Source organism: Danio rerio, chromosome 15 (genome assembly GCF_049306965.1).
Source record: "Danio rerio strain Tuebingen ecotype United States chromosome 15, GRCz12tu, whole genome shotgun sequence".
Taxonomy (NCBI): Eukaryota; Metazoa; Chordata; class Actinopteri; order Cypriniformes; family Danionidae; genus Danio; species Danio rerio.
Window position 1 is genome coordinate 16,168,907 of NC_133190.1, and position 25,489 is coordinate 16,194,395.

At 42.5% G+C, this 25,489-nt stretch overlaps 1 protein-coding gene across 1 annotated transcript; it reads left to right on the plus strand.

Annotated features, from left to right (window-relative positions):
- The first annotated feature begins 2,248 nt into the window (after nucleotides 1–2,248).
- On the plus strand, nucleotides 2,249–25,239 carry LOC101886645 (calcium-activated chloride channel regulator 1). The gene is given in 16 exon segments (XM_017351143.4): nucleotides 2,249–2,463; nucleotides 2,552–2,729; nucleotides 6,672–6,809; nucleotides 6,894–7,044; nucleotides 7,125–7,233; nucleotides 7,324–7,421; nucleotides 7,424–7,488; nucleotides 7,617–7,850; nucleotides 15,485–15,709; nucleotides 15,804–15,984; nucleotides 17,093–17,199; nucleotides 17,297–17,512; nucleotides 17,582–17,846; nucleotides 24,093–24,257; nucleotides 24,343–24,561; nucleotides 24,704–25,239. Coding segments are annotated over 15 exon segments (2,712 nt in total). The 5' UTR covers nucleotides 2,249–2,463; nucleotides 2,552–2,579; the 3' UTR covers nucleotides 25,093–25,239.
- Nucleotides 25,240–25,489: the final 250 nt, after the last annotated feature.

A 25,489-nucleotide genomic window follows, 5' to 3' on the forward strand; every position in this document is an offset into this window, starting at 1 on the left:
GGCTACGGCTTGGAGGTTAGGAGATGAGGAGGTTTGGTGGAGGTTATAAAGGGGGTGCTTAGGGCAAAATCATTTCTGAAAAGAGAGGGGCAGGCATTGGGTTGGGGTCGGTTTCTGGAGCCAATGATCAGAATTTCTGACAGAATGTAGTTGCGTGCGGCGTTAGGGATGGGCGGAGGTTCCATGACGAGCACATTATGCGGCGGAGACAGGGGTGTGGTGGTGGAAAGGGTAAATGGGGGGCAAGCTGAAGAAACTTGTGACGGGAGTGCAGGATGCTGAGCTGGGTTGTTGCTGGAATAAGCTGTGGGGAGAGAAAAAGAAAAGTGGTTATTAGGCAGAGTTTGAGAAGTAAATGGCAGATTAGAATGCACAGGGCCCAGGGCAGAGGTTTGAGAAATGAAAGGCAAGTTTTGATTGTTTGGAGGGCTGAGAGAAGTGAAAGTGGAAGGGTGAGTTAGAGTTGAAAGTAGAAGGGAAATGCAGGCAGTTAGTGGAGCTATGGGGGGACTGGAGGCCAGGAAAATGGGGTGGAGAGAGGTACAGTGAATGCGTTAGTAGAAGGATTGTCCTGAGTGAAGCATGGGGTTGGGTGACGTCGAATGATGCAGCTGGATTTCTTGGGAATGTGATCTTGCGGGGGCGTGGCTTGAAGTGTGTTTTTGTTTAGTTTTTTTTTTTTTTTTTTTCTTGTAGCGGCTGAAGAATTTGAGGGCATGGAGTAAAATGGGAGCTAGTTCTTTGGGTAGCTGGTCTAGCTGGAGGGCTTGAGGAATGATGAGAGTTTGATGTTGCTTTGCTATACAGTTTAATGAGTTCCAGTTTATTTAGGGATCTGACAGTGTGGATTTCAAGGTTGAAGAGGAGTTTTCGGAGTTCAATGCTGGTGATTCTCTTCAACGGATGGACGGAGGATATGGCAGAAACATTAGATGAGGTAGTTGAATTGTTATGTCTCTTGGTTGAAGGAGTTGGTGATCTGTGGAGTGGGAGTCTGTGGGGGAAAGAATGGGTGATGCGTCGGCCTCTCCCGGCAGCCTCGAGCTTGAGTTGAGAGCTTAGTGGAGCTGAGCATTGTGGGGCTGCTGTTGGAGAATCAGGGAGACTGGGACAGTTTAGAGGATTATCAGCCTGGGTGTTGAAGGTGGTTTTGTTGTTGTCCATTTCTTTTGATAGCGTAGTTGGAATTGATGGTTGATGAATTGTGAGGATGAAGATGAAGGTACAGCAGATTAGAGTTGGAGTCGCTGTTTGATTATGGGTAGATGAACAGTTGATTTTAAAGAAGTTTGGTTGCTGAGTATTGTGGTAGCAGTTGAGCTGTCAGATACAGGGCAATCCTCCAGAGGAAGATAGTTGTAGAAAGTAAATGAAGATATATATATATACTGTATATATAGTGACTTGGTATCCTTTGATTGGAGCATCCTGATTAGCTAATGTGGGCCAGCTGGGTCAATCATGAGCGCGCTTCTCTCGAAATTAGTTTAATATTGAACTTCACCTAGCGGTCGCAAATCCAACATCAACCACATGCCCCCGCCCTTTTTAGTGGTTACAAAGTAATGGCTTGAGGCAAAAGGATGGCTAACTAAGTATACTTTTCAGTTGGCCAAGATTTTAAAAAATCCTTTCTTTTTATTAGTTTTAAGTAGTATTCTAATTTTCTGAGATACTGAATTTGGAGTTTTTATTAATTGACATCTAATTCATCAAAATTAAAAGAAATAGATACTTATAAAACATCAGTCTGTGTGGAATGAATGTAAACGTTATAGAAGTTTCACTTGAATGAAATTAATGAAATTAATGAAATTATTGAATTGAAACAGGAAAGTTATTGTGTTAAATAGTATAAGTAACTGCAAAGCATTGGGGCATCCTATATAAATCTTTCATTTTTTGACAAGTAAGCATTTTAAACCAAGTCCATGACCATGTGTTTTCTGCACAATTTGACCAAAATAGTTTGTACACATGGTGTATGCAATTGTTTTACATTGTTTACATTCCAGATTCTGTCTTTCTCTCTAATTTAACATTTCTCACTAACATTTTTTAATGTCGTACGACTCACTTTGAATCACCTGAATCAATCTACCTGCTTAGTGCTTCCACATGAGTGAAAAAAACGAAATTGGGTCACTTGAACATGCGGTGTTAATTCGGCCTGAGAGAGCAAGTCTGCAGCCACACCCTACTGGAGTTTTGGCAAACACAAATTGTGCCAGATTAAACAACATGTCCCATTGCCATGTAGGGTAAGGCTTTGGGTGATTTGATTTTTCCATATATAGCAATGTAATGAGTAATCTGATTGGGCAAAGAGACATTGTTGCATTGCTTCCAATATATAAATAATGTGGACTTCCTTTCTTAAACAAGAGTGTGTGATATAGCATTTTGACTGCACGATCATCCTTCTAGAGCCCAGCACTGCTTGGGGACATTGCAAAAAATTAGGTATTAAATATAAAATACGCTTTTTTTATTTATTTTATTTTTTACTTCAACTACCACTCAATATCATTTGTGACTTTGTTTAAAACAGGGTTTGGGAGTTAGGAGATTTAGCAGTCATGGACTCAAGAACAGTGTTTGTTTTATTATGGATGCTGCTGTCTTACACATCTACTGGAATCAAACTAGATGGAAATGGTTACGTTGACATTGTCATTGCAATCAGTTCGAACGTTCCAGAGGACTACATGCTTATTGATAAAATCAAGGTAAATATGCACTAAAATAATAAAAGAATAGGTCTATATGAATATTTGTTTGATTTATACAGGTTTTTTTTTTCCTGTATTTTGGATTTTGCACTGTGCATTTCATTGTGTTTTAAGGTTGTCCTAGTTCAGATTACTTTCTTTCTTTCTTTCTTTCTTTCTTTCTCTTTCTAAACAGTTATGTGCTTCTATTGCCTTAACAGTTGAAAATTATAAGATTAACTTAAAATTTCATAAAATAAAATACTGTAATGAAAAAAAAAGTTATATATATGCATTATATATATATATATATAATCAGGGGTCGCCACAGCAGAATGAAATAAACCGCTAACTTATCTAGCATATGTTTTATGCAATGGATGCCCTTCCAGCTGCAACAAATCACTGGGAAACACCCATACACTCTTATTCACAAACATTCATATACACTTTGGACAATTTAGCTAACCCAATTTACTTATACCGCATGTCTTTGGATTGTGGGGGGAAACTGGAGTACCAGGAGAAAACCCACGCGAACACAGGCAGAACATGCAAACTCGACACAGAAATGCCAACTAAGGTTACCACTTTTAATACAAAAAAAAAGGATGCATACTGCAGCAGGGGCCACATCCACAATCACCGCCCCAATAGCATGTCGGTGGTGGTAAATCGCAACTTAAAATATGGTTTCAGGAAAGTATGAACACTTGGACATAAAAATAAGTTAAATTGTCTTTTATTGAAATCTGTGAAACAGATGCAGTCAGTCTCTTTCTTTTATAACTCTGCAGCACTGATGTAGCTGATGTTATGTTGAATAGTGTGGTACACCTAAGTTAACTCTGTAAGCTGCTGTAACCTAGAGGAGAGAAGAAAATACTAATGAACCTAATTTTAAAGGGTGGAAGTGTTAACAGATTTTGGCAAAAAAGTTTGTCATTATTTGCAGTAACAACTATTCAAACATGAAAACAGCACATAGGCCTAAATAAACTAGCTACAAACATTCGCAAGTAAAGTTTTCAAATAGCACATTTCTAATTTAAAAATATGGAAAGTTGCAATGTACTAGTTTATTTTCTTTACATGGGCATTATGTTGTTTATTAATGCATTAAATGTAATGTTTCATGTGATAAATTAATGCTTATGTGCCTGAATTATCTTTAACAAACAAATCATAATATTACATTGAAATGTGACCCAGTGTGTGAAAACCAGGCCAAATCTAATGTTGAGATAAAGTTTGATTGTAGTCATTCATTTCACTGTGATTTCAGTTGTTGACATGGTTTTACTCAGTTAATATTAAATACATATATTATTATTATAATTATTATTTTCAGACAGTTCTTTATTTCATGTAGAAAACATTAATTTATTCATTTTCTTTTCGGCTTAGTCCCTTTATTAATCTGGGGTCACCACAGTGGATGCCCTTCCAGCCACAACCCATCTCTGGGAAAATGTAGAAAACAGTAAAATACAAAAAAAGAAAAAAACATGACTCCAGCTAGATTTTCAAAGACTGGGTCATTACCATGTTTGCTTCTGAAGAGACTTGGGGTAGAGAACAACTGCCTGACTGCTTTGATTTTTGTGAGCTCTGTCATTGCGGGAATGCTGCTCTCCGGAGGTATGTTGTCGCATGACAGCACCGCTTAAGCCAGAGAACGCTCTCCAACAAGGTATATGATTCTTTCCACTCATTGCGGTACTTTTGCACTTGCTTGCGTTTAAACTCTGATGCCATTACTCTCTGTCAAGACTCGACAGACTCTGCTTAAAAGACCCGCCCTCCTCACTGGACAAAGACCAAGGGAAAGGCCAAAATCATGCCGCGTTTCCACTGTCGGGCTAGTAGCTCGCAGCGCGTCACACAAACACCGCCCCCAGAACATCCCCCGAATCAAACATCACACAACCCGCCCACTTCAGCAGGAATCAGGCAGATAAAACACACCATGGAATCATCACGAAACGAACAAATGACCCGTTACTGTACAGCAGTACATTGTATGTCTATAAGCACAGACCTGTGTATTGTCATTCATTACATTTGTTTACCCTCCGAGCAACTGTTGGCATTGTACATCGAGTGCTCTTGCCACTAACGGAGGGACCCAGCACAGTTAGCGCACATATCTATAATATAAAGCCACAGAAATTCTCTGTTATAACTCGGTATGACATGTATTTTATAACATCCTTGTTTTGATAGACGTCGTGTTAAGTGTTTCAGCACATAAGAGCAAGTAGCCTAAAAAAATATAGACATATTTGTTGCGCTCAGCAGCTATTCACTAAAACTCTACTATTAAAGTTTGATTTATAAATTAGACCACGTCATATAAAACATAAACACTTGTTTAAAGGTATAGAACACATTTTGTATTTGCAGTTTTCCCCGATGCGTTTAAAGCAGCGATGCGCAGGACTGGGTGACAGGGAAAAAAAGTAGGCTAGATTCTGCTTTCTCTAACCCAAAAATTGCTCTGTTCGCACGATTTGATTGATATCATCGTATTCAAATACTTTATAAATAATATTTCAAACCTTCTCCGGTGTTTATTGTTGTTTAGAAAATATCTAAAATATTTTTTTATAGATAAGCCTTTGTAAAATGAAAGTTATATGGCTTTAAAACAAACGGTTTGACTTATGTATTGTATATAGGCTACATACAATGTTATAGCTAGCTTTTGTTTATTTTATATTGGTTTATTTATTTAATGTGATTTTATTATGTCCATTGTATGTAATTCTTTAAATTATATTTCAATACAGCTTAGGATATTTTATCAAGATATGACACTATATTGTTTAAAGTCTACGAAAGTGGGCACGTAATTTGTTAAGTTTTATGTGTTTCTGTTGTATTAATATTGTGTATAATATTTAAAAATATATATATTTTTTTAAAATGCCGCACAGCATCAACACAGCTGTAAAGAGAGCGCTCTTTTTCTCGGTCTCACACACACATACAGGCATTTAAACGTGCACAAATACACCTTTTAAACTGTGTTTTTAATATGGTGTAAAGATTATTATGCGTTATTGAAACATCAAGGAGGACGCAGCAATATCACTATAAATTAAAACTACTTTATTATTTTATGCAACACTCTTACATTTAAAAGGGAAAAATAAAGGTGATCATACGCAAAAAGACCCCATAAGGCTAGATGTTTTCTTTCCCTTATTTATTTATTTATTTATTTATTTATATATTTGCTTGGCGCATATATTCATGTGCGATCGAAAAACTGTGCCCGCCTCTCACTCCGCCCCGAAGCCCCAGCTGGCTCGCTCGCTCTTTGGCCCAAGGTATTCGGCGGGCTGTAAAAGGCCAGCCACTGGCCCCAAGAAAGCCCCGATTTGGCCCGATTAGGCCCCAGAAGTGACAGTGGAACACCACTGGCCTTGGCTTGCCCTGGCTCGCTCGCTTTAGGCGCGATAGTGGAAACACGGCTATTGATGTCTGACTCCATGTTGAGTGTGAGATTCACATCACAGCCACTGAGTGAATTCTGGCTGAGTGTAAAGAGGCAGTATCTACTCTTAGGGCAAATTAGCATTCTTCTTCCTTTTGCAGCACCCTATCTTTGTGAGACTGGCTTCTCTGCTTTTAGTGCACTAGAGACCAAGTACAGATAACAACTAGACATTGAGCAGGAACTGAGAGATAAAATTATATATTGTGCTCCTGAGTTAATGTTGGTGATCAATTTAAATGTATTATTATTTATTAATTATATTTCATTTTATTTTTCAGTATCAAATGGTCAAAAAATGAGACAAGTATAAATATTTTAAATTATTATTGCCTGCATATCAGGTAGTTAGCAGAGTTGCATTAAAATGCTACTGTAGTTCTAGTTATCAAGTTGTAGTTATACATGTGTAAATTGTTATTTAGAAAGATTATATCTTTTTATTTTGATTTTTACAGAACATGTTTACTGAAGGATTGTTTCATCTGTATCTAGCATTGGATAAAAAGGTCTATTTCAAAGAAGCTACAATACTAGTGCCACCTCACTGGAGTACTAAGGATTTTTCCAGAGCAAGAACAGAGACATTTGAAAAGGTCGATGTTAAGTCATTTTACTTTATGTGTCAAATCTGAATTTTCATTCATTTTATTTACATCAGATAATTCTGTTAATTGCAGGCCAAAATAAGAATCGATAGTCCTCATCCAGCATATGGTGATGAACCGTACACTAACCAGTATGGTGAATGTGGAGCCGAGGGTCAGTATTTTCATTTTACACCAAACTTCCTCCGAGATGACAAACTCATCAAGCTTTATGGGTCCAGAGGTAAACATTAATCATCATCCTTCAACTGTTTAACCTGTATTATGCTTTTATTATTAGTGAGGAAAATTAATTGTTTGCAGGAAAGGTCTTGGTGCATGAATGGGCTCATCTGAGATGGGGCGTATATGATGAATATAGTGAAAAAACTCCATTCTACCGCTCTGCCAGTGGCAAGATTGAAGTCACAAGGTCAGGAATGTTGACACACACAAAAAAAGGATGTTACGAAAGATCTCTTGTCTCTGTACAAAATATTACTGTGACTGCTTTTTGCTTTAGGTGTAGCAAAAGCATTAAAGGTCTGCTTCGAGATGTTAGCACTGAACCTTTTCAACTGTGCCACAATGATTCACGAACTTTACTACCGACTGATCGGTGCAGTTTTTCCCCAACAAATTTCAAAGCACAGACAGCTCCATGATGTCTTTGCCAAGCCTGGATTCTGTAAATACAAATTTTCATAATTTTAACACATGCAAGATGTTCTTTAATCATTTGCAGTGCTTATGTTCAGCATAATAAATTAAATGAAAATAAAATAAGGGTAATGATTAAAAATTTTTCTATTTCAGGTGATCACATTTTGTCGTGAAAGCGAGCACAATTATGAAGCCCCAAACTTACAAAATGCGAAATGCAGCAACAAAGCGACTTGGACCGTAATATTTGAGGATTCTGTCGATAAAGATGAACTTCGTTTTCTAAAACCATTGGCGTCGACTCCACCAGCGCCAACTTTTAAAGTTGTGCAACGGATGCAACGAGCTGTTTGTCTGGTCCTTGATACGTCACGAAGCATGATATATGCAAGCATTATATTCATTTGAAAACAGATATGCTTTTCACATTTAAAATTGTTAACACTAGATTATCTAAACACCTTGATTCACATTTCACACTGTTTTTACCATGTTAATCATTATCTTAGGATGAATTTCTTTTTTTTTCTTTTTGCTGTTTTTATTGTTTTAATTATTGCAAATTACCCAATTCAATTCAAATGACATTTTATAAAATATTTTTTAAAAGTTGTAAATAAAATGGTCAGTGTTAATTAGTTAAAAACTAAAAATTATTGTTTCTATTAATAGCGTGGAATTTTTTGTACAAATTTGTTTTTATTATTTATTATAATTTTTCATTTTTATTTTTTATCAATTGCTTATATTCTTTAAACTTAGGAAACAATTAATTTTGCATTTAAGACATTTTACACCATATGCTCCAATTCAGCATTGTTCTTGCTCATAAACAGTAAAAAGTTAAATAATCTACCCAATAACCCTTACTCAGAATTTGAACTCTGCATTTATCCTTCCATTTTAATGCACACGCATGTGCATGAAGTGAGTGAACATATACAGCAGTATGCAACATTTTGTTATGGAAGCAGGGAAGAAACTGAGGCTTATGTCACCTCAGTTGTGGGTATTATTGGTGGAAGAGAGCACTATTCCAACTCTTTGACCGTTAGGCCACAGCTGCCCATGGAAACACACCTTTACATGGAATTACTCAGTATTTAAAATATCAATAACCTGGGATTAAGCTTAGTGTGAAAAAAACTAAATGATTACTATATAACCCTCATTTCAAAATGTTATGTGAAAAACTTCCACTATGAGGTTTTCACCAGAAAGCTAATCATCTGAAGAGAAATAAAAATGGGCAAACAAAATGCCAATGAATTGGCAGTGCCAGCACACGCAGCTGGCAGCAATCACAATCAATTGTGTTTAAGAATGCCAGCCACGCATCATAAAGCACCTTTTCTAGCTGAAGTACAGCTGTCAGCTAAGGTGCAATCACTGTGGTGAAGGAACATAGCAATAACAGGATGTTACTGTAGCTTTTTCAATGAATAAAATAAAAACAGTTACTGTGCATCTAAATACAGTACTGCAAATGACCGTGGAAAACTCCACACACACTTTTGCAGGTAAAACTTGTTGTCAAATACATTCTTATACAACATTTTAAAGAAGACTGGGTGACCATACTACCTTGGTTTTCAACAAAGGCTGCACAAGAGCTCATTTGATAGCACATATTCTGTCCTGTCATTACATCTCTGATGACCTGGAAGTGCTTCAACATCAGTGAGTAATAAATCTTCATATTATCATGCATACAGAAATTCTGTAAGCCTGTATTTCAAGAGTTCGCCCTTAGCTGATGATTGATTATGGAGCTTGTTTGGAATGCTGTCCCGGGAGAGAGCCCTGAACTTGTGAGATCCTCGAGCCCGGGGCTCCCCGGGGCTCCCCTCCCCCCCCACCCCCCCCCCCCCGTTATAGGGTGAGAGGGGAGTCCGAGTTCAGGTAGGTCTTGAGAACTCCCCTGCTTGATAATTTTGGAAGTAGGTTAATGTTATTAAGCTGTCAATTTAGATTTGTCAATTTACTTATGTTACATGTTTTTGGTCTGTGGAAGGAAACCGGAAAGCCCGGTGAAAACCCACGCACACATGAGGAGAACATGCAAACTCTGCACAAAAATGCCGCCCTGGCCAGGAAGTGTCCGAGCTGGTGACATTCTTGCTGTGCGGCCGTGGTGCTAACCACTAGGCCTCCGTGCTGCCATGACAAGGAAATGGGAGGAGTAGGGGTGGAAGGGGGGATTCTTTAAGACGAAGATGGCTAAAGTAAGACACTCTGGTTATTTATAGTGGTTAAGGAGTCATCTGATTGTTAAATCAGTGTTAGCTAATGTGGACCAGGTGCTATCAATCATAAGCACGTGCTCCTCTCCAAAATTAGTTTATCAATAAACTTCACTTCAAGGATCCGCCCCTTAGCTGATGATTGATTATGGACAGGCTACTGCGGTAGGCTAAGCGGGGATAACTCCTGCTGAAGTCAAGCTTGAGGAACTCCTGCAGGAGTTGGCTGCGGAGCTAGTCTCCCGCTGAAGTCAGTTTAGGGGGGCAGTGAAGACTCCAGCGGGGAGGGGCTGTAAACTCCTGCAGGAGTCGAGCTCAGGAAAAACTCCTGCGGGAGTCAGAGCTGGTGAGTGAGGGCCTATGCAGAAGGAAGAAATTAAGCTTTGAAGGCTTTTGCTAGAAGAAAGAAAAGGTGGCGAAGAGACTTGGAGGTTAAAAAGAAAAAAGGGGGAAGCAGTGAAGCGAAGGGACTTATAGCTGTAGGGAAGCGAGTCCTTGTTGCTGAGAGGTAGAAGCGGAGTACTTCTATGCTTTAAGGAAGCAGAGCATTACGCTAGAAATAAGAGAAGCGGAATACTACAACGCTAAAAGGAAGCAAAGCATCGACGCTAGAAGGAAGAAAAAGCGGAGTACTACAATGCTAAAGGAAGCGGAGCATTGACGCTAGAAGGAAGAAAAAGCGGAGTACTTCAACGCTAAAGAAAGCGGAGCATCGACGCTAGAAAGAAGAATCGAAGTACTTCAACGCTAAAGGAAGCGGAGCATCAACGCTAAAAGGAAGAAAGTTTTTTTTTCTCTCTGTCTAAGGGCCAGGCGGGGGCAGTGACTGATTCCTGCGGGAACTGATGCTCGGGGACACTCCTGCGGGAGTTAGAGCTGCAGGGCCATTCTCTTATTGGAGTCGGGAAAAGGACGGGGCGGTTTAGACTCCTGCTAGAGGGGGCGGGGCATGGACGCTTAGCTCAGGGATACTCTAGCAGGAGTCAGAGCTAGGGAATGAGGGCTGAAGTAAGAATAGAGCTGCGAATATGTTGCTTAAGTCAGAAAGTAGGGAAGGAATAAATGCTGGAAGGAAAAAGAAAGTGGAGGAACCCGGCAAAGAAAGTGGAGCTTCCTGTGCTGGAGTAAGGAGGGAGGAGGGGCGGAATACTCAACACTTAAAGGAAGTGAAGCACTCAACGCTAGAAAGGAAAGAGCGAAAGACTTTGACGCTAGGAGGAAGCGGAGCACTCTACGCTGAAGGAAGAAAAGGAGCAGAAGACTTCAACGCTTAAAGGTGCGAAGCATTCAATGCTGAAGGAAGAAAAGGGAGCGGAAGACTTTAACGCTAAAAGAAAACGGAGCACGCGATGCTGAAGGAATAAAGAGTTGGCTAATGGCCGGGCGGGGGTATTACTCCTGTGGGGGTAGGCTGCGTGGCACTCCTGCGGGAGTGAGCTGTGGGGCCAGTGTCCTGCAAGAATCGGGAAAGGGGACGGGGCAGTGAAGACTCCTGCAGTAGGATTAAGTATGGGGGCTGCTAAATGGAAAGTGTTATAATGATGGTACTAGAGAGAGTTTACAGAAGCAAAGGTGGAACCAGTCCAGAGTGTGAGAGGTTTAGGCTGCTGCAGAGGTGCGATAGAATGAAGTGGGGCAGAAGAGAATTTAAACTTAGCGGAGCATCACTACAGTTGCAGAGGTGCAATGGAAGTCGATAATAATAACAGGTAAATATGCTTCCGCTGAGGCGTTTGAACTGCTGTTGCAGTGCTGAGGAGCGTGTCTGAAGTAATATGTTAAATAGGGGTGTATGTGAGCTCAGGCAGAGCGTCACTGCTGCCGCAGTGGTGCAGAGGGAAAAGAAGTTTAGCAGAGCTTCTCTGCTATTGCAGAGGTTCGGTGGAAGCCAATATTGGAAGGCAAGTACACTTCTGCAGAGACGATTTAACAGCTGTGGCGGTGCTGGGCGTGTGTCGGTAGTGTATGGCTAAATGGAGGATTGTGTGTGTGTGAGCTCAGGCAGAGCGTCACTGCTGCGGCAGTGGTGCAAAGGGAAAATAAGGCTTGGCGGAGCGTCTCTGCTGTTGCAGAGGTGCGGTGGTATTCAGTATTGGAGCCTTATGAGTGCTCCCGCAGGATGTTAAATGCTGTCATTAGTGATATGTAGATATGAATGTGAATAAGGGCTCAGCTAGAGCGTCACTGCAGTTGCGGTGGTGCTATGGATGAGTGTAGGTCAGCGGAGCATCTCTGCTGCAGAGGTGCTATGGGTCAGAATGGAGGCAATGTGCAGTCCCGCAGAAGCATTTACTGCTGTATGAGTGTGGGGGAGTGTAACAAGAGTGGTATTTGGAAATGTAAGTGTATCTGAGCTCGTTTAGAGCGCTGTTGCTGCAGCAATTGAAACTCTGAGCAACCCCTAAGTGGGTCTGTGGGGAATGAGAGTGAATAGAAGTATGGGATAGTTCGAATTAGGAGGGAAAGTGTAGGGAAGAAAAGGGGGAGGGTAGTGGAGGAGCTCCTAGTTAATAGGAGGGGGAATAGGGGGAAATAGCAAAGTCATACTTGTTCCTAGAAATGCGTGTGGGTGGAGGTCGGCTGGAGAAGATCGGCTTGGCTTCCTCGAGTCGGTATTGCTCTCCTGTTATGTAAGAATGCTTAGAGGGTTTGGTAAGGGTGTGTGTGTGTGTAAAGGGGGGAGGAGGATGTGCTTTGTGAAATTGATCTGTTTTGCTTTACTTAATAAGAAGATTAGATCAGATATGGTGGGGTGGATTGTGAGACTGAAATTTAAAATTAGTTCAGAACATCTCAAAACTAAAAAAAGTTAGTGTGAACATGGCATCGGGGTGTGGGCTGTGTGAGTGGAAATGTATCCTTTGTGTAGAGCACAGGTGTCAAACTCAGTTCCAAAAGGGCTGCAGCCCTGCATAGTTTAGTTCCAACCCTAATTAAGCACACCTAATCAAACTAATTGAGTCCTTCAGGCTTGTTTGAAACCTACAGGTAAGTGTGTTGGAGCAGGGTTGGAACTAAACTGTGCAGGGCTGCGGCCCTTCAGGAATTGAGTTTGACACCCCTGGTGTAGAGTGTGAATGTATTTGGAATGGATGTGGAGTGTTATAGGTTGGAAATGAATATGAATATGAAAATGAATAACATTTTGTTGGAATCTTAACTTAACTAAAATCACAAGCTATCTGGCCAAATTTTTCATAAAGACTTTGCAACAGAGTCAAGAGAGAGGGCGGGAGCATCTCCAGTTTTTTAGAGCTCATTGGATGGTTTTTTGATCAAATCACTATTGTTAAATTACTGGAAATGCAGCACTGCTGAACGCATTCCAGCAAACAAGCTGTTGTTACAGATCTGTGGACAGGCAGGAAGCTTGAGAGGTAAGTATCTTTGTTAAAATCATACTGTTGACGCTAGTCTCATTATTCAAGAGATTTATAAATGTTTGGTCTAAATATTTGGTGTAATTATTTTACTCAGCTTCCCTTTAAAGTATGCATGCTATTTACGTTACCACAGGTGCACTGCTAGGAGAACGGTGAGGGTTCAGTTTCATTGCAATAGCTTGGGAGTTTTGCTGTGATCTTGCTGGACAATTGGAGACACAGCAGATGCGTTGTGTGAGGCACTTTGGAGTGGAAGGTTTTGATGTTGTTGTTGAAGTTGTTTTTGAAAATGTTGGAGTCACAGTTGTTTTTGAAGTAGTAGTAGTAGTAGTTGTTGTTGTGGCTGCTGCTGTAGCTTGTAAATTAACTGCTGATGGTGTCGCGGAGCAGAGCGGTCTTCAAGATGAAGATGGCTGAAGTAAGACACTCTGGTTATTTATAGTGGTTAAGGAGTTGTCTGATTGATAAATCAGTGTTAGCTAATGTGGACCAGGTGCTATCAATCATAAGCACGTGCTCCGCTCAATTTAGTTTATCAATAAACTTCACTTAATGTTAGTTTGTAATTAGCAGCAACTGCTTTAAAAACTGAGTATTTAAATTATTCTCAACGTTTTAGTGATGCTGTCCACAGTAACTTTGTGATGATTTAATTTGAGGAAATGTCACTGGAGAGGAGCCGAGCTAATCACAGACAAATTAAGTGAATTGTTTTCTACTTCTTATAGAATTAACGTCATAGTTCTGATTTGTTTGTAGTCAACATTTGCGTTAGGTGTAGATGTGTTTGGAAACAACTTGTAAAAATGTTATGATATTTTGACAATTTAAATGAAATGTCTTGATAAAAGATTTGTTTGTCTCGCTGAACGAGACTCAAAGGTCAGTAATAAGATCTGAACTTGCCATCACTACTGCATATTCATTCATTCATTTATTTTTGGCTTAGTCCCTTTATTAATCCGGGGTCGCCACAGTGGAATGAACAGCCAATTTATCCAGCATGTGTTAATGTTTTTAAATGTTTAGTGATTACTTGGTTTTATGCAAACCAAATGTCAGTAACTTTTCGTTAGAATCTTCCAGAACAATGCTCTTGGATCTGTCCAGGGGTGACACTAGGGGGAGGGGGGAGAGGGCAGTGGTTAGGACTATTTTAAGGGCCCACGTAGTTTTGGTGACACAAAAAGATATTATTAGCGGCCCAAAAGATTAACCTGACCAACGCCTCGTTTGAATGATTGAATTTTTGAATCTCATTAGGTCATAATGTTGCGCCATCTGCTGTTGTTACAGTGTCATTTGTTTAGCCAGTGTCTGGCCCAAACAAGCTAAGGTTCTAGCACACTTAACAAAAAAAACTAAATTTTAAGCTGAACTTAATTTTCATTAATAATTTGTAACTACATTAATGCTGATCAAACTATTTTAATTGTCGTATTGTACATTTACATTTAGTAATATAGTAGATACTTTTGTCCAAAACAATTACAAATGAGGTTTAGCTATTCAACGTGAAGAGGCAATAAGTGATACTTTAATAAGAGAACTGTTAGTCCTCAGAGAAATAAAAGCTAGAGTAAGGATTAGGGGCGGTTGATCAACTGCGGTGTGCTCGATGCTGCTGCTTAGCCATTAGAACCAACAGGGCGGCGAAGCAGAATTTGGAGCTGCAGACAAGCACCGTCAGTGAGGAGCAGCCGACGTGGATGGGTCAGTGGGGAGAACGGTTTTGAGAGCCCACCTATAGATTACTTTTCCTATCGCACTTGACTGCTCTTTCACCGTGGCGAATTCCTGGGTGAACTCACCCACGGTATCGCCGAGCAGGCCAGCCTGGGACATGAGTGCATTAAGAAAGCGAACTTTGTCAAGGTCAAGCATATCTGCCAGGTTTAGCCAGAGGTGGCGTTCCTGGACCACTAGTGTGGCCATCGTCCTTCCCAGGGCACTTACAGACGTCTTTGTGGTTCTCAGAGCATAGTCGGTTGCTGTGCATAGTGCATTAAACCTGGGTCGGATCTTTGGACAGGAGCTAAGGCTGACCATGCCAGGAAGAGGCACCATACAGGCAAGACTGACCACAACAGCATTCTTGACCTAGGGAATTGCCTCGCATCCCTTGGCTGCTCTGTGATTGCTGCCAGCTGCATGCGCTGGTGCTTTCAATTCATTGGCATTTCATTTGTCCAATTTATTCCTCTTAAGATGATTGGCTTTCTGGCAAAATCCTCATAGTGGAAGTTTTCCACATACAGTAGCCTTAAAGCTCCCCTCCCACAGGGGAAAATAGAGATTTATCCCTTATTAAAACGTTCAATACTCTGTTTAATCATTTTGAAATGCCACAATGCATAAAATTACCAAGACTTTTCAATTTGCATCAATTTTCTAGGGCTCTCGTCTTGTTCGACTACAGCAGGCTGCTGATTATTTCATTCGGAACATCATTGAGGATCAATCCAGTGTCGGAATTGTGACCTTTAATACTGATGCTTCTCTTCTCAGCACCTTGACTACCATTGATAATGAGTCCACACGAGTAAATCTTGTCAATTTGTTGCCAAAAAAAACAGAAGGTTGGACATACATGTGTAAAGGCCTTAATCTAGGCTTAAAGGTAATACAATAATTAAACAAGCAAGCTTCCATGTAATTTAGCAAGTTTATAATGTCTGATTGTTTGTTAAATGCCAGTGTTCCTTGTCTTCAAGGTACTCAAAATGGACGATCAAGGTGTATTAGGAGATGAAATCATTTTTTTGACAGATGGTGAAGCAACAGACAACATTAGTTATTGTGTTCCAGCTGCGATAAACAGTGGTGCCATTATACACACAATAGCTTTGGGTGATAAAGCAGATAAAGCACTGAGAGAAATGGCAGACAAAACTGGTGAGTAAATATATAGTATTTTAGCATTTGTATTGCTGAGTGATTCTGTATTTATATGTGGATGTTACCCCTAAAACCTAAAGCTGCATACAGCAGATGTGACTGTGGACGTCTTAGCCTAGAAAGTGAGATATTTTTATAATTTATTTTTATATTACAAATTATAATGTCATAATTAGAGGATATTTGCAAGCAGAAATTGGCACTGAACAAAAAACTTTAACTTTAAAGGCTCCTACACACCGGGACGCTTTTTTTTTTTTTTTTTTTTGCGTTTCTCGTCAGCGTTTTACAAGACGTTTTTCCATATTCAAACCCAAGTGATTTTCACTGCCGTCAAGCAGAAGAGTATGCAAAATCACTTCATGACGGTAGATGGTGCTACACAACTTTTAGCGTCTCACACCCGCTTATAACACAGAAGAAGAGGAAGAGAGGAAGGTCACGCACTTGTTGTAAAAGTTACTAGTGACTTGAACAAGCATAGATGGTTCAAGCAGCAGCTCCAGCTCTAGCGATGAAGAAATGATTATTGTTCACCAGAGTAAAAAGCAGCTCCACGTTTATATCACCTCTGGGTATCTTCTCCAATGTTCAATCACATTGACAATTTTGCGGTTGTGCGCCTCCAAGTGCTGTTTACTCTAACTTCAGCAGCTCCGTGCACGTGAACAAAAATGCCAATCTGATTGGTAGAGAAGGTTTAGATGCGGCGCGTCAAAACAAAAAAAACGAGCATGAGGCGTTTTTTTAATGATGCTTTTGCGCATGGCGTTTTGTGTGTTGGTGTGCACGATCACATTGACGGCCTTTATTTTGTCACGAAGCATTAAACGTCAATGGAAAACATGAGCAAAAAACATCTCAGTATGCACGGGCCTCAACACCTCTGATTGGTCATTGTGTCCAAGACATAAAGATAGACTCTTAACATTTAAAAATGAAATAAAAAGTTATAGGGTGGGGATTGCTTAAACTTAGAGATGAAAACATGACCATGGATTAGTCTAGTTTGATTCACTAACAAATTATTTTAATAATGTCTGATAGGGAATCATTTCAAAAGCTCACCGATACCAATTTCTTATGTGTTCTGTGTTGGTATTAGGGGGGAAATTTATCACAGCCAGTGATGATGTTCTCTCTAATCAGCTACTGAATGGATTTTCTTCACTAACAATGCCAACAGGGAACCAAACAAAAGATCCAGTTCAGGTGTGACAAATGCATGTCATTACATTAAGAAAATACCATGATGAATATTCCAATATATATACATGTCCTTTTAACCTTGTATGTGGTACTCCTTTAGATAGAAAGTGTGGGGAAAAAAACATCTGACTGGTTCAATGGGACAGTATCAGTGGATCAGACTATCGGTTCCAAAACTAGCTTTACAATAACCTATGAAGCCAGTTTTCCTCATGTTTCCATACAATCCCCAAATGGTTCAATCTTCAATCAAACGCAGATGCATCATGAAGAATCAGGAAGAACAGTCACTCTAAAAATTCCAGGAATTGCACAGGTAGGACAACTGTTAACTTCCAAACCAATTTTTTTTCCTATATCAAATAATTCTGTTGTGTTTTGGTAGCCTGGGGACTGGAAGTACAGTATCTTAAGTCCAAGACATCAGGTTCTGACTGTAACAGCGACGAGTTCTGCGGCGCATGCAAATGTTCCTCCCATCATTGTCAAAGCCCAAATGAACCAACAGTTCAGCGATGGCAGTAAAGCTATGATAGTGTTTGCTGAGGTTAATCAGAACTACAAGCCAGTCATAAATGCTCATGTGTTTGCTACAGTGGAGTCTGAATTTGGGTCTGCACAAACATTTCAACTCCTGGACAATGGAACAGGTAATTTATTCTCTATAAAATAGACATTTAGCAACAGCAAAAATCTTCAAATGTAGACCTATTGTGAGCTTTGAGGTTAATTAATTGATACACTTTTTGTTATACCTACCAGTTCAAATTAATTTCACTTATTTTTTTAAAATAACAATGTTTAACCAAGGTAGGAGCATGGTCAAGAGCCATGGAAAAAATGGTGAGGCTGGTGGCATGAGCACTGGTGAGCATCCCCTGGGTGCAACACCAGTTTTGAGTCCCACATAGGAGCTCTGGAAGGATAAAATTAGGAGTGACAAAGGAAGATGAGAGAAGACCAGGCCTAGATGCCATGTTTGTGTGTTCGTCTGTTAAAAAATGTTGGTTCAAACATGAAAAACATCCGTCCTTCCTCCTTCTTCTTCCAGTTGTCCTTTGAACCTTGTTACAGTGGTGTTGAAACTCAGGAGAAGGAGGGACACACTTTACAGATGCCCTAGCTTATGGGAAGACAAAAAGCAGTGCCATCAGCCTGACAAAGTGTCCAGAAGGTAACTGGAGTGGGTGAGATACCCATCGGTCTGGCACAGGCACACAGCATGTGTCAGGGCAGCAACCATCCAGGAAGTCCTGGTGAATTGTTCCTGTCTGCCATGAGGTGAAGCGTGCTCTCTTCAACTTGCATTGGGCATAGGAGGGCACAGGAGGAGAAGGGACTTACCGCTTAACAAACCAGTCAAGGAAACCACTGGCCGGCAGTACTGGGCAGTACACATTGACGTTGTTGATTTTTCAGCATGTTTGTGCAATAATTCATGAGAAACAGTTGGTTTGAACCAATCAGAGCGCTCTATTGTGAATGATATTAAACTTCATGACTATGCCTGAGACTTTATTGACTCTTTTTAGTTTATTGTGTTCAGAGACGCACCTTCCAAGTTTCACAATTAAACCCGATAGAAGAGGAAGAATTGTTCAGAGACATGGGTTGTCAGTGTGCAAAAACTAAAGTGTTGTTTCTATTTCCCTGCAATGCGAGTACAGCTCACATGTAGAAGTTGGCTTAGGCCCAGTTTACACTGATGCGTTTTAGTTGCCCTCATGTCCTCTGGAGTTCATTCTTCTTATCAAATTTAAGAAAGACTCAAGTCTGGCCCTATTAACTTTCACACATGCCTCTAATTTCAGATGTCTTCGTTCCCCTTCGGATGGGGAACTTCAATGATATAAGTGGATTTAATCCATGAATGGGGATTTCGTTTCAGAAAGCCAATTGTCTAAAAGAGAATATAACGGGCCAATGAAATACAAAATGAGTTGGCAGCGTAAGCTTGTGCACGTGTGCCTTATTGCAATTAGCTCGGCATATAAGTACAGGGAAAGCAAGGAAACGCCATCCTTTTCGCTTCAGAGACTGTTACAGCCTTCTGAGAAAGTCGATGAGGGTTCCTCCTGCTGATATCCAGCAATATGAGCTGGGGTTCTCCCTTGCCTGGTGTTCTTTGGGTCCAGTCCTCCAGAGCGATGCGTATAAAGTTGCAAATTTCGCCAAAAGAGCAACACAGTCATGCAGCACGTCCTTTTCAGGATGTCGCTTTGACCGTGCGTTTCTGGATGCAGTGGTTTCCTGTCCACAGATGATAGGCACGAGCACTGCATTGCATGTCTGGGGGTTCACCATGTTTATGCGGTGCTCGTGGGCAGTTTATGTCGTCATTGCGATACCATGACTGTTGCGCAGTTAAGATCATGGCTAGCTACCCCAGCTGTCCCCTGCACTGCAAGTGCAGGCGCTGGCCGAGGCTTGTTACATGAGCTTCGCACCGCAACCGACTATGCTCTTGGGACCACTAAGTCCACTGCGTGTGCGTTGGGGAGGACGATGTCAACATTAGTGAACCAGGAGCGCTACCTCTGGCTAAACTTGGCTGATTTGTGCGAAGTCAACAAAGTCCGCTTTCTTGACTCCCCCATATCCCAAGCTGGCCTGTTCGGCGACACCGTCTGTGAATTCACCCAGGAATTCAAGGCGGTGAGAGAGGAGGCTGATGCGATGGATAATGTCACCTCTCGGTGGGACCGTAAGCCCGCTCTGCCTGCCGAACCATCCATATCTGCTGCTCCTTGCCGAAGGCGCCTGCTTACGAGAGCTGCCCCGCCTCCGGCGAAGCAAGCGCATCGAGCACCTCGAAAGCAGGCAGCCCCCTCTGCTCAGAGTGCCGCTAAGTCCAGTAAACGGACCGCAAAGCGTCCCTGGCACAGGTCATCTGGAGAAGAGGAAACTTGCTCTTTCCCCACTGGAGGGCCAGGCCCCATTTTCAACGGCACTTTTTACTGCCATGAAAACATCTATGAAAAAGCTTTTTTTCACTTCCCCGGATGTGACAGCTCGAAATCTGAGAGTCACTATGCTTCTAGCTCGCAGGTTCGGTGCATTTCGCCAGTGGCGCACGAGTGCTGGGAGGACGGTCTCCTTTCTCCCACCCCTCGAGCCCCCTCTCCGGAGTATGGGTGCGGAGTGAGAGCAAATCTGTCGCCTCCAGGTCTTCCTTGGGACCCTCGCACTTTCCGGATCAGCACACCCACTCCGCGCTGCCCCACTGCTGGTACGTCAGCGATTGTAGTGATGAGTCCATTAGCGAGAGCTCTGCCTGTTTGGTTAGCGCGGACCAGCCCTTCGCGGTGGCTCATATGCACAATCAGACTCGGCTATGTGATTCAGTTCGCGAAACGGCCCCCCAAGTTAACAGGTGTGTATTTCCCCAGGGTCAGCCCCCTGTCTTGCGAGAGGAGATTGCTGTCCTCCTGGCGAAGGATGTAATTGATCCGGTCCCTCCAGCCGACATGGAGAGCGGGTTTTACAGCCCGTACTTCATCGTACCCAAAAAGAGCCGTGGGTCATGGCCAATCCTAGATCTGCGCGTTTTGAACCACTGTCTGCACAAGCTGCCGTTCAGAATGCTCACGCAGAGGCGCATCCTCTGGTGCGTTCGTCCTCGGGATTGGTTTGCAGCAATAGACCTGAAGGACGCGTATTTCCATGTCTCCATTCTTCCTCGCCACCATCAGTTTCTACGGTTTGCGTTCAAAGGTCAAGCTTGGCAATACAAAGTCCTCCACTTCAGGCTCTCTCTGTCTCAGCGGGTCTTCGCCAAGCTTGCAGAGGGTGCCTTAGCGCCCCTTCGGCTCACGGGCATCCGCATACTCAATTATCTTCACGACTGGCTGATTTTAGCCCAGGTTAACCGACTGGCTGATTTTAGGGCTTCAGGTTAACCGAGAAAAGAGCAAACTAGCCCCCGTGTAGAGGATCTATTTTCTCGGGCTGGAGCTGGACTCGGTCTCCATGACAGCGCGCCTCTCCGGAGAGCGCTCTCAGCTGATGCTGAACTGTCTGAGAGAGCTCGACAGCAAAATAGTGGTCCCACTGAAATTATTTCAGAGGCTCCTGGGGCATATCGCATCTGCAGTGGCAGCCGCTGTCACGCCGCTCGGATTACTCCATATGAGACCACTCCAGCACTGGCTTCACGATCGAGTCCCCAGACGTGCATGGCATGCAGGCACACACCGAGTCACTGTTACTGCGCTGTGTCGCCGCACCCTCAGCCCTTGGAATGACCCCTCGTTCCTACAGGCCGGAGTGCCTCTAGTACAGGCGTCCAGTCATGTTGTTGTTTCAACAGATGCTTCCAGCACGGGCTGGGGGGCTGTGTGCTGCGGGCATGCAGCTTCGGGCCTGTGGAAAGGAACCCAGTTGCATTGGCATAAATCGGCTGGAGCTGTTGGCAGTATTCCTGCCTCTCCGGTTTTTTTTCGGTGCTGGAGCAGCAGCATGTGCTGGTAAGGACGGACAGCACAGCGGCGGTGGCGTATATCAACTGCATGGGGGGTATTCGCTCTCGCCGCATGTCTCAGCTTGCCCGCTGTCTGCTCCTCTGGAGTCATCCACTGCTGAAATCGCTGCGCACCATTCACATTCCAGGCAAGCTCAACCGTGCAGCCGATGCGCTCTCACGGCAGCCTTTACGTCCTGGAGAATGGAGACTCCACCCCGAGTCTGTTCAGCTGATATGAGCGCGATGCGGGGAAGCCCAGATCGATCTGTTTGCTTCCCTCGAGAACGCTCATTGCCAGTTGTTTTTTTCCCTGACCGAGGGCTCTCTCGGCACGGATGGATTGGTCCACAGCTGGCCTCGGGGCATGCGCAAATATGCGTTTCCCCCAGTAAGCCTGCTCACGCAGTTACTGTGCAAGGTCAGGGAGGACGAGGAACAGGTTTTGCTGGTTGCGCCCCTCTGGCCGAACAGGACCTGGTTGTTAGAGCTCTCCCTCCTCGCGACGGCCCTCCCCTGGCAGATCCCTTTGAGAGAGGACCTATACTCTCAGGGACAGGGCACCATCTGGCACCCTCGCCCCGATCTTTGGAACCTCCACGTGTGGTCCCTAGACGCGAGGAAGACTTGGGTAACCTACCGATTGCAGTGGTTAATACCGTCAATCGAGCTAGAGCCCCCTCCTCGAGCGCGCCTATGCCCTGAAGTGGAGTCTATTCACTGAATGGTGCGTCTCTCACTGAGAAGACCCCCAAAAATTGACAGATCAGTGTTGCGCTTTCTTTCCCTCAAGAGAAGCTGGAGAGCAGGCTGTCGCCCTCCACACTCAAGGTTACGTGGCTGTCATCTCCGCTCTCATGACGCGGTGGCTGGCAGCACTGTGGTAAGGCATAACCTCATAATCCAGTTTCTCAGAGGCACTAGGAGAATTAATCCACCCCGCCCCCCTCTCATGCCCTCTTAGGATCTCGCACCTCGTTCTCATGAGCCAGCGTCAGATCCCTTCGATCCTCGACTCTTTAAGATTTCTATTCCTAAGGTCAGCTCTGCTGGTTGCGTTGAAATCGATTAAGAGGGTCGGGGACCTGGAGGCATTTTTCGGTCAGTGACTCTGTGCCTGTAATAAGGGCTGGCTTATCACGTTATCTGAGACCCCGCCCGGGATATGTGACCAAGGTTCCTATCACATCGTTAAAGACCAGGTAGTGAGCCTGCAAATGCTGTCCCTGGAAGAGGCAGACCCAGCCCTTTTCTTACTTTGTCCAGTTCGTGCTTTGCGTATTTTATCTGGACCGCACTCAGAGCTTAGATCATCTGAGCAGCTCTTCGTCTGTTATGGCGGTCGGCAGCCGGGAAGTGCTGTATCGAAACAGAGGTTGGCCCACTGGATAGTGGATGCCATCTCCCTCGCTTACCAGAGCCAGGGCGAGCCGTGTCCCCCGAGAGTGCATGCGCACTCCACTCGGAGCATCGCATCCTCTTGAGCGCGTGCTCGTGGCGCCTCTCTAACAGACATCTGTAGAGCTGCGGGCTGGGCAACACGTAATACATTTGCAAGGTTTTAACACGGAGACACGTGTGCTTTTTCATCTGTCAGTAAAGTTCCCCGTTAGGTATGCCCTGCAGATTCCCCAAAGTGACAGTCCACCACTGTATATACAATTTAAAGCAATAAAAATACACAAGCTTCCAATAGTTTTATGAAAAGGTCCAAACAAAGGACCACCACACCTCATAATTCCCTGTAGACTACACAAACACAGCAAGACAAACAATGCATGACAAAGATGTAGTTCAGCCTGACAATAAAGAAAAAATATTCTCAAAAGTCAAAATGAATCTCTAAATCAGATGAAAATCAGATGTATTTCTGGCCAAAGGTGTTTGTTGAGTATCAGTTGAGTCTTTTGGTTTTCAAGCTTGTGTTTCACACAGATCACTTTTTGTTCTGTCCCAACATCCACAATCCTTTAACCCAATCTCAATCAATTGATTTAGCCCTCTTTACTTGATGCCTATTTTCTCAAGCCATTACCTACTTGGTTTTCCCTGGATTTATCTGCACTTCATTGTACCTTCCCATTCCCAGTACATTCCCATTCTATCTATTTGGTTGCTTCTAGGTCTTCTGGTTACTCTGGATGTTTTTCAGATTTTTTTACCACATTGTATTTGGTGTGTTAATGGGCAGCTTTTTGGTCCTGATGGAATCAGGCGTGAGGCACGTGAGTGAGGAAACAACGCAATTGGGTTTTGTCTGCACTAGTTGTTTTAAGATGGAGTTTAAGTAAAGTGTCTGGTCCATATAGAGAAGAGTGTTTCTACAGGTGATTTGTCAAGCACAGTGTCTTTTCTCTAGACATATAGAGTTATTGCAAGCTGCACAGCAGCTCACAGGAAGTGAACTTTATTTTAACTCGAATCTATTTTTTTACAGGTGCTGATGCTTTTAAAGATGATGGAGTCTATTCTAGATTTTTCACACGGATGAAAAAAGGAAGAAGCAGCTTGAAAATAAGTGTTAAAAATAAAGATGGACAAGCCAGATTTGCTCTTCAAAAGAGAGGTGGTGCACCATACGTACCAGGATATGTGGTGGACGGTAAACCCTGAGACTAAATAAATAAAACAAACATTTCCTCAAACTCGATCTTGCAGAATAATTCAAGTGGTTCCTTTATTTTCAGGTGTAGTGGAGCTGAACCCACCAAAGCCTTTAGTTTCTGAGGAACTACTGGAGGTTGGAAGCTTCACCAGAACAGCCACCGGTGAGAGTTTTGAGGTAATAAGCTCAATTACACCAAATTTCCCTCCTAACAAAGTCACAGATCTGAGTGCTGAGATCCAAGAGGAGGCTGTGCTTCTCAGCTGGACGGCTCCTGGTGAAGACCTTGACCAAGGGACAGGTAAAGCATACAATTACCATGCCTGTTTTAAAAAAAAAACAAAAAAAAACAAGGTTTTTAATTTCTTTCACATCTTCATTGTCAAGTTTGATCATGAAAACTATTTTTCATTGTCTTGCATTTGCACTCTTTTTTCCTCAAGCTGAATCCTATGACATCAGGTGGAGCTTTGACCTAAAAATACTTCAACAAAACTTCAGCGAAGCTCATGCAGTGAACACATCTGCCATCTCACCACAGGTGTTTGGATCAGTTGAACAGCACACATTCATTCTCAGTTTACCAATCCAAAATGGCACCACGCTCTTTTTTGCGGTTCAGTCTCAGGATGAACAAAACGCAAAATCTGAAACCTCCAACATTGCTTCAGCATCAAAGATTCTCTCAAGTCCAAAACTGCTGGAAATATCAAACCCAGGCTTGAATTGGAAAGTTTTTGTTATTTCTTTGTTTGTGGTAACTATCTTCATATGCTTTATTGCTGGTGTAATCACATGGGCAGTGAGACGAAGAAGATCTGCAGTAATCTAATGCAATCTATATCAAATCAGTCTTCATGCTTTATGCTATTTTGACCATAATGCTTCAGAATATTTTGTAAAACAATAACATACCTGTACCACAGAAGGCATTAATTACAACTGCATATCAAATAAATAAAACTGATATATCAAACTGTTTGTATTGGAGTAGGTTTTTGCAGTTACTATATGTAAACATAAGGGGGGGGTTATTGTCACGATTTATGCATATTCATCAGCCACAAGTCAGCAACTAATGAGTGTTGGTTCAGTGTCATTTATCCACTCATTTTCTTTTTGGCTAAGTCCCATTAATCTGGGGTCGCCACAGCGGAATGTGCCGCCAACTTATCCAGCAGATATCCAGCAGATGCCCTTCCAGCTGCAACCCATCACAAGGAAACACC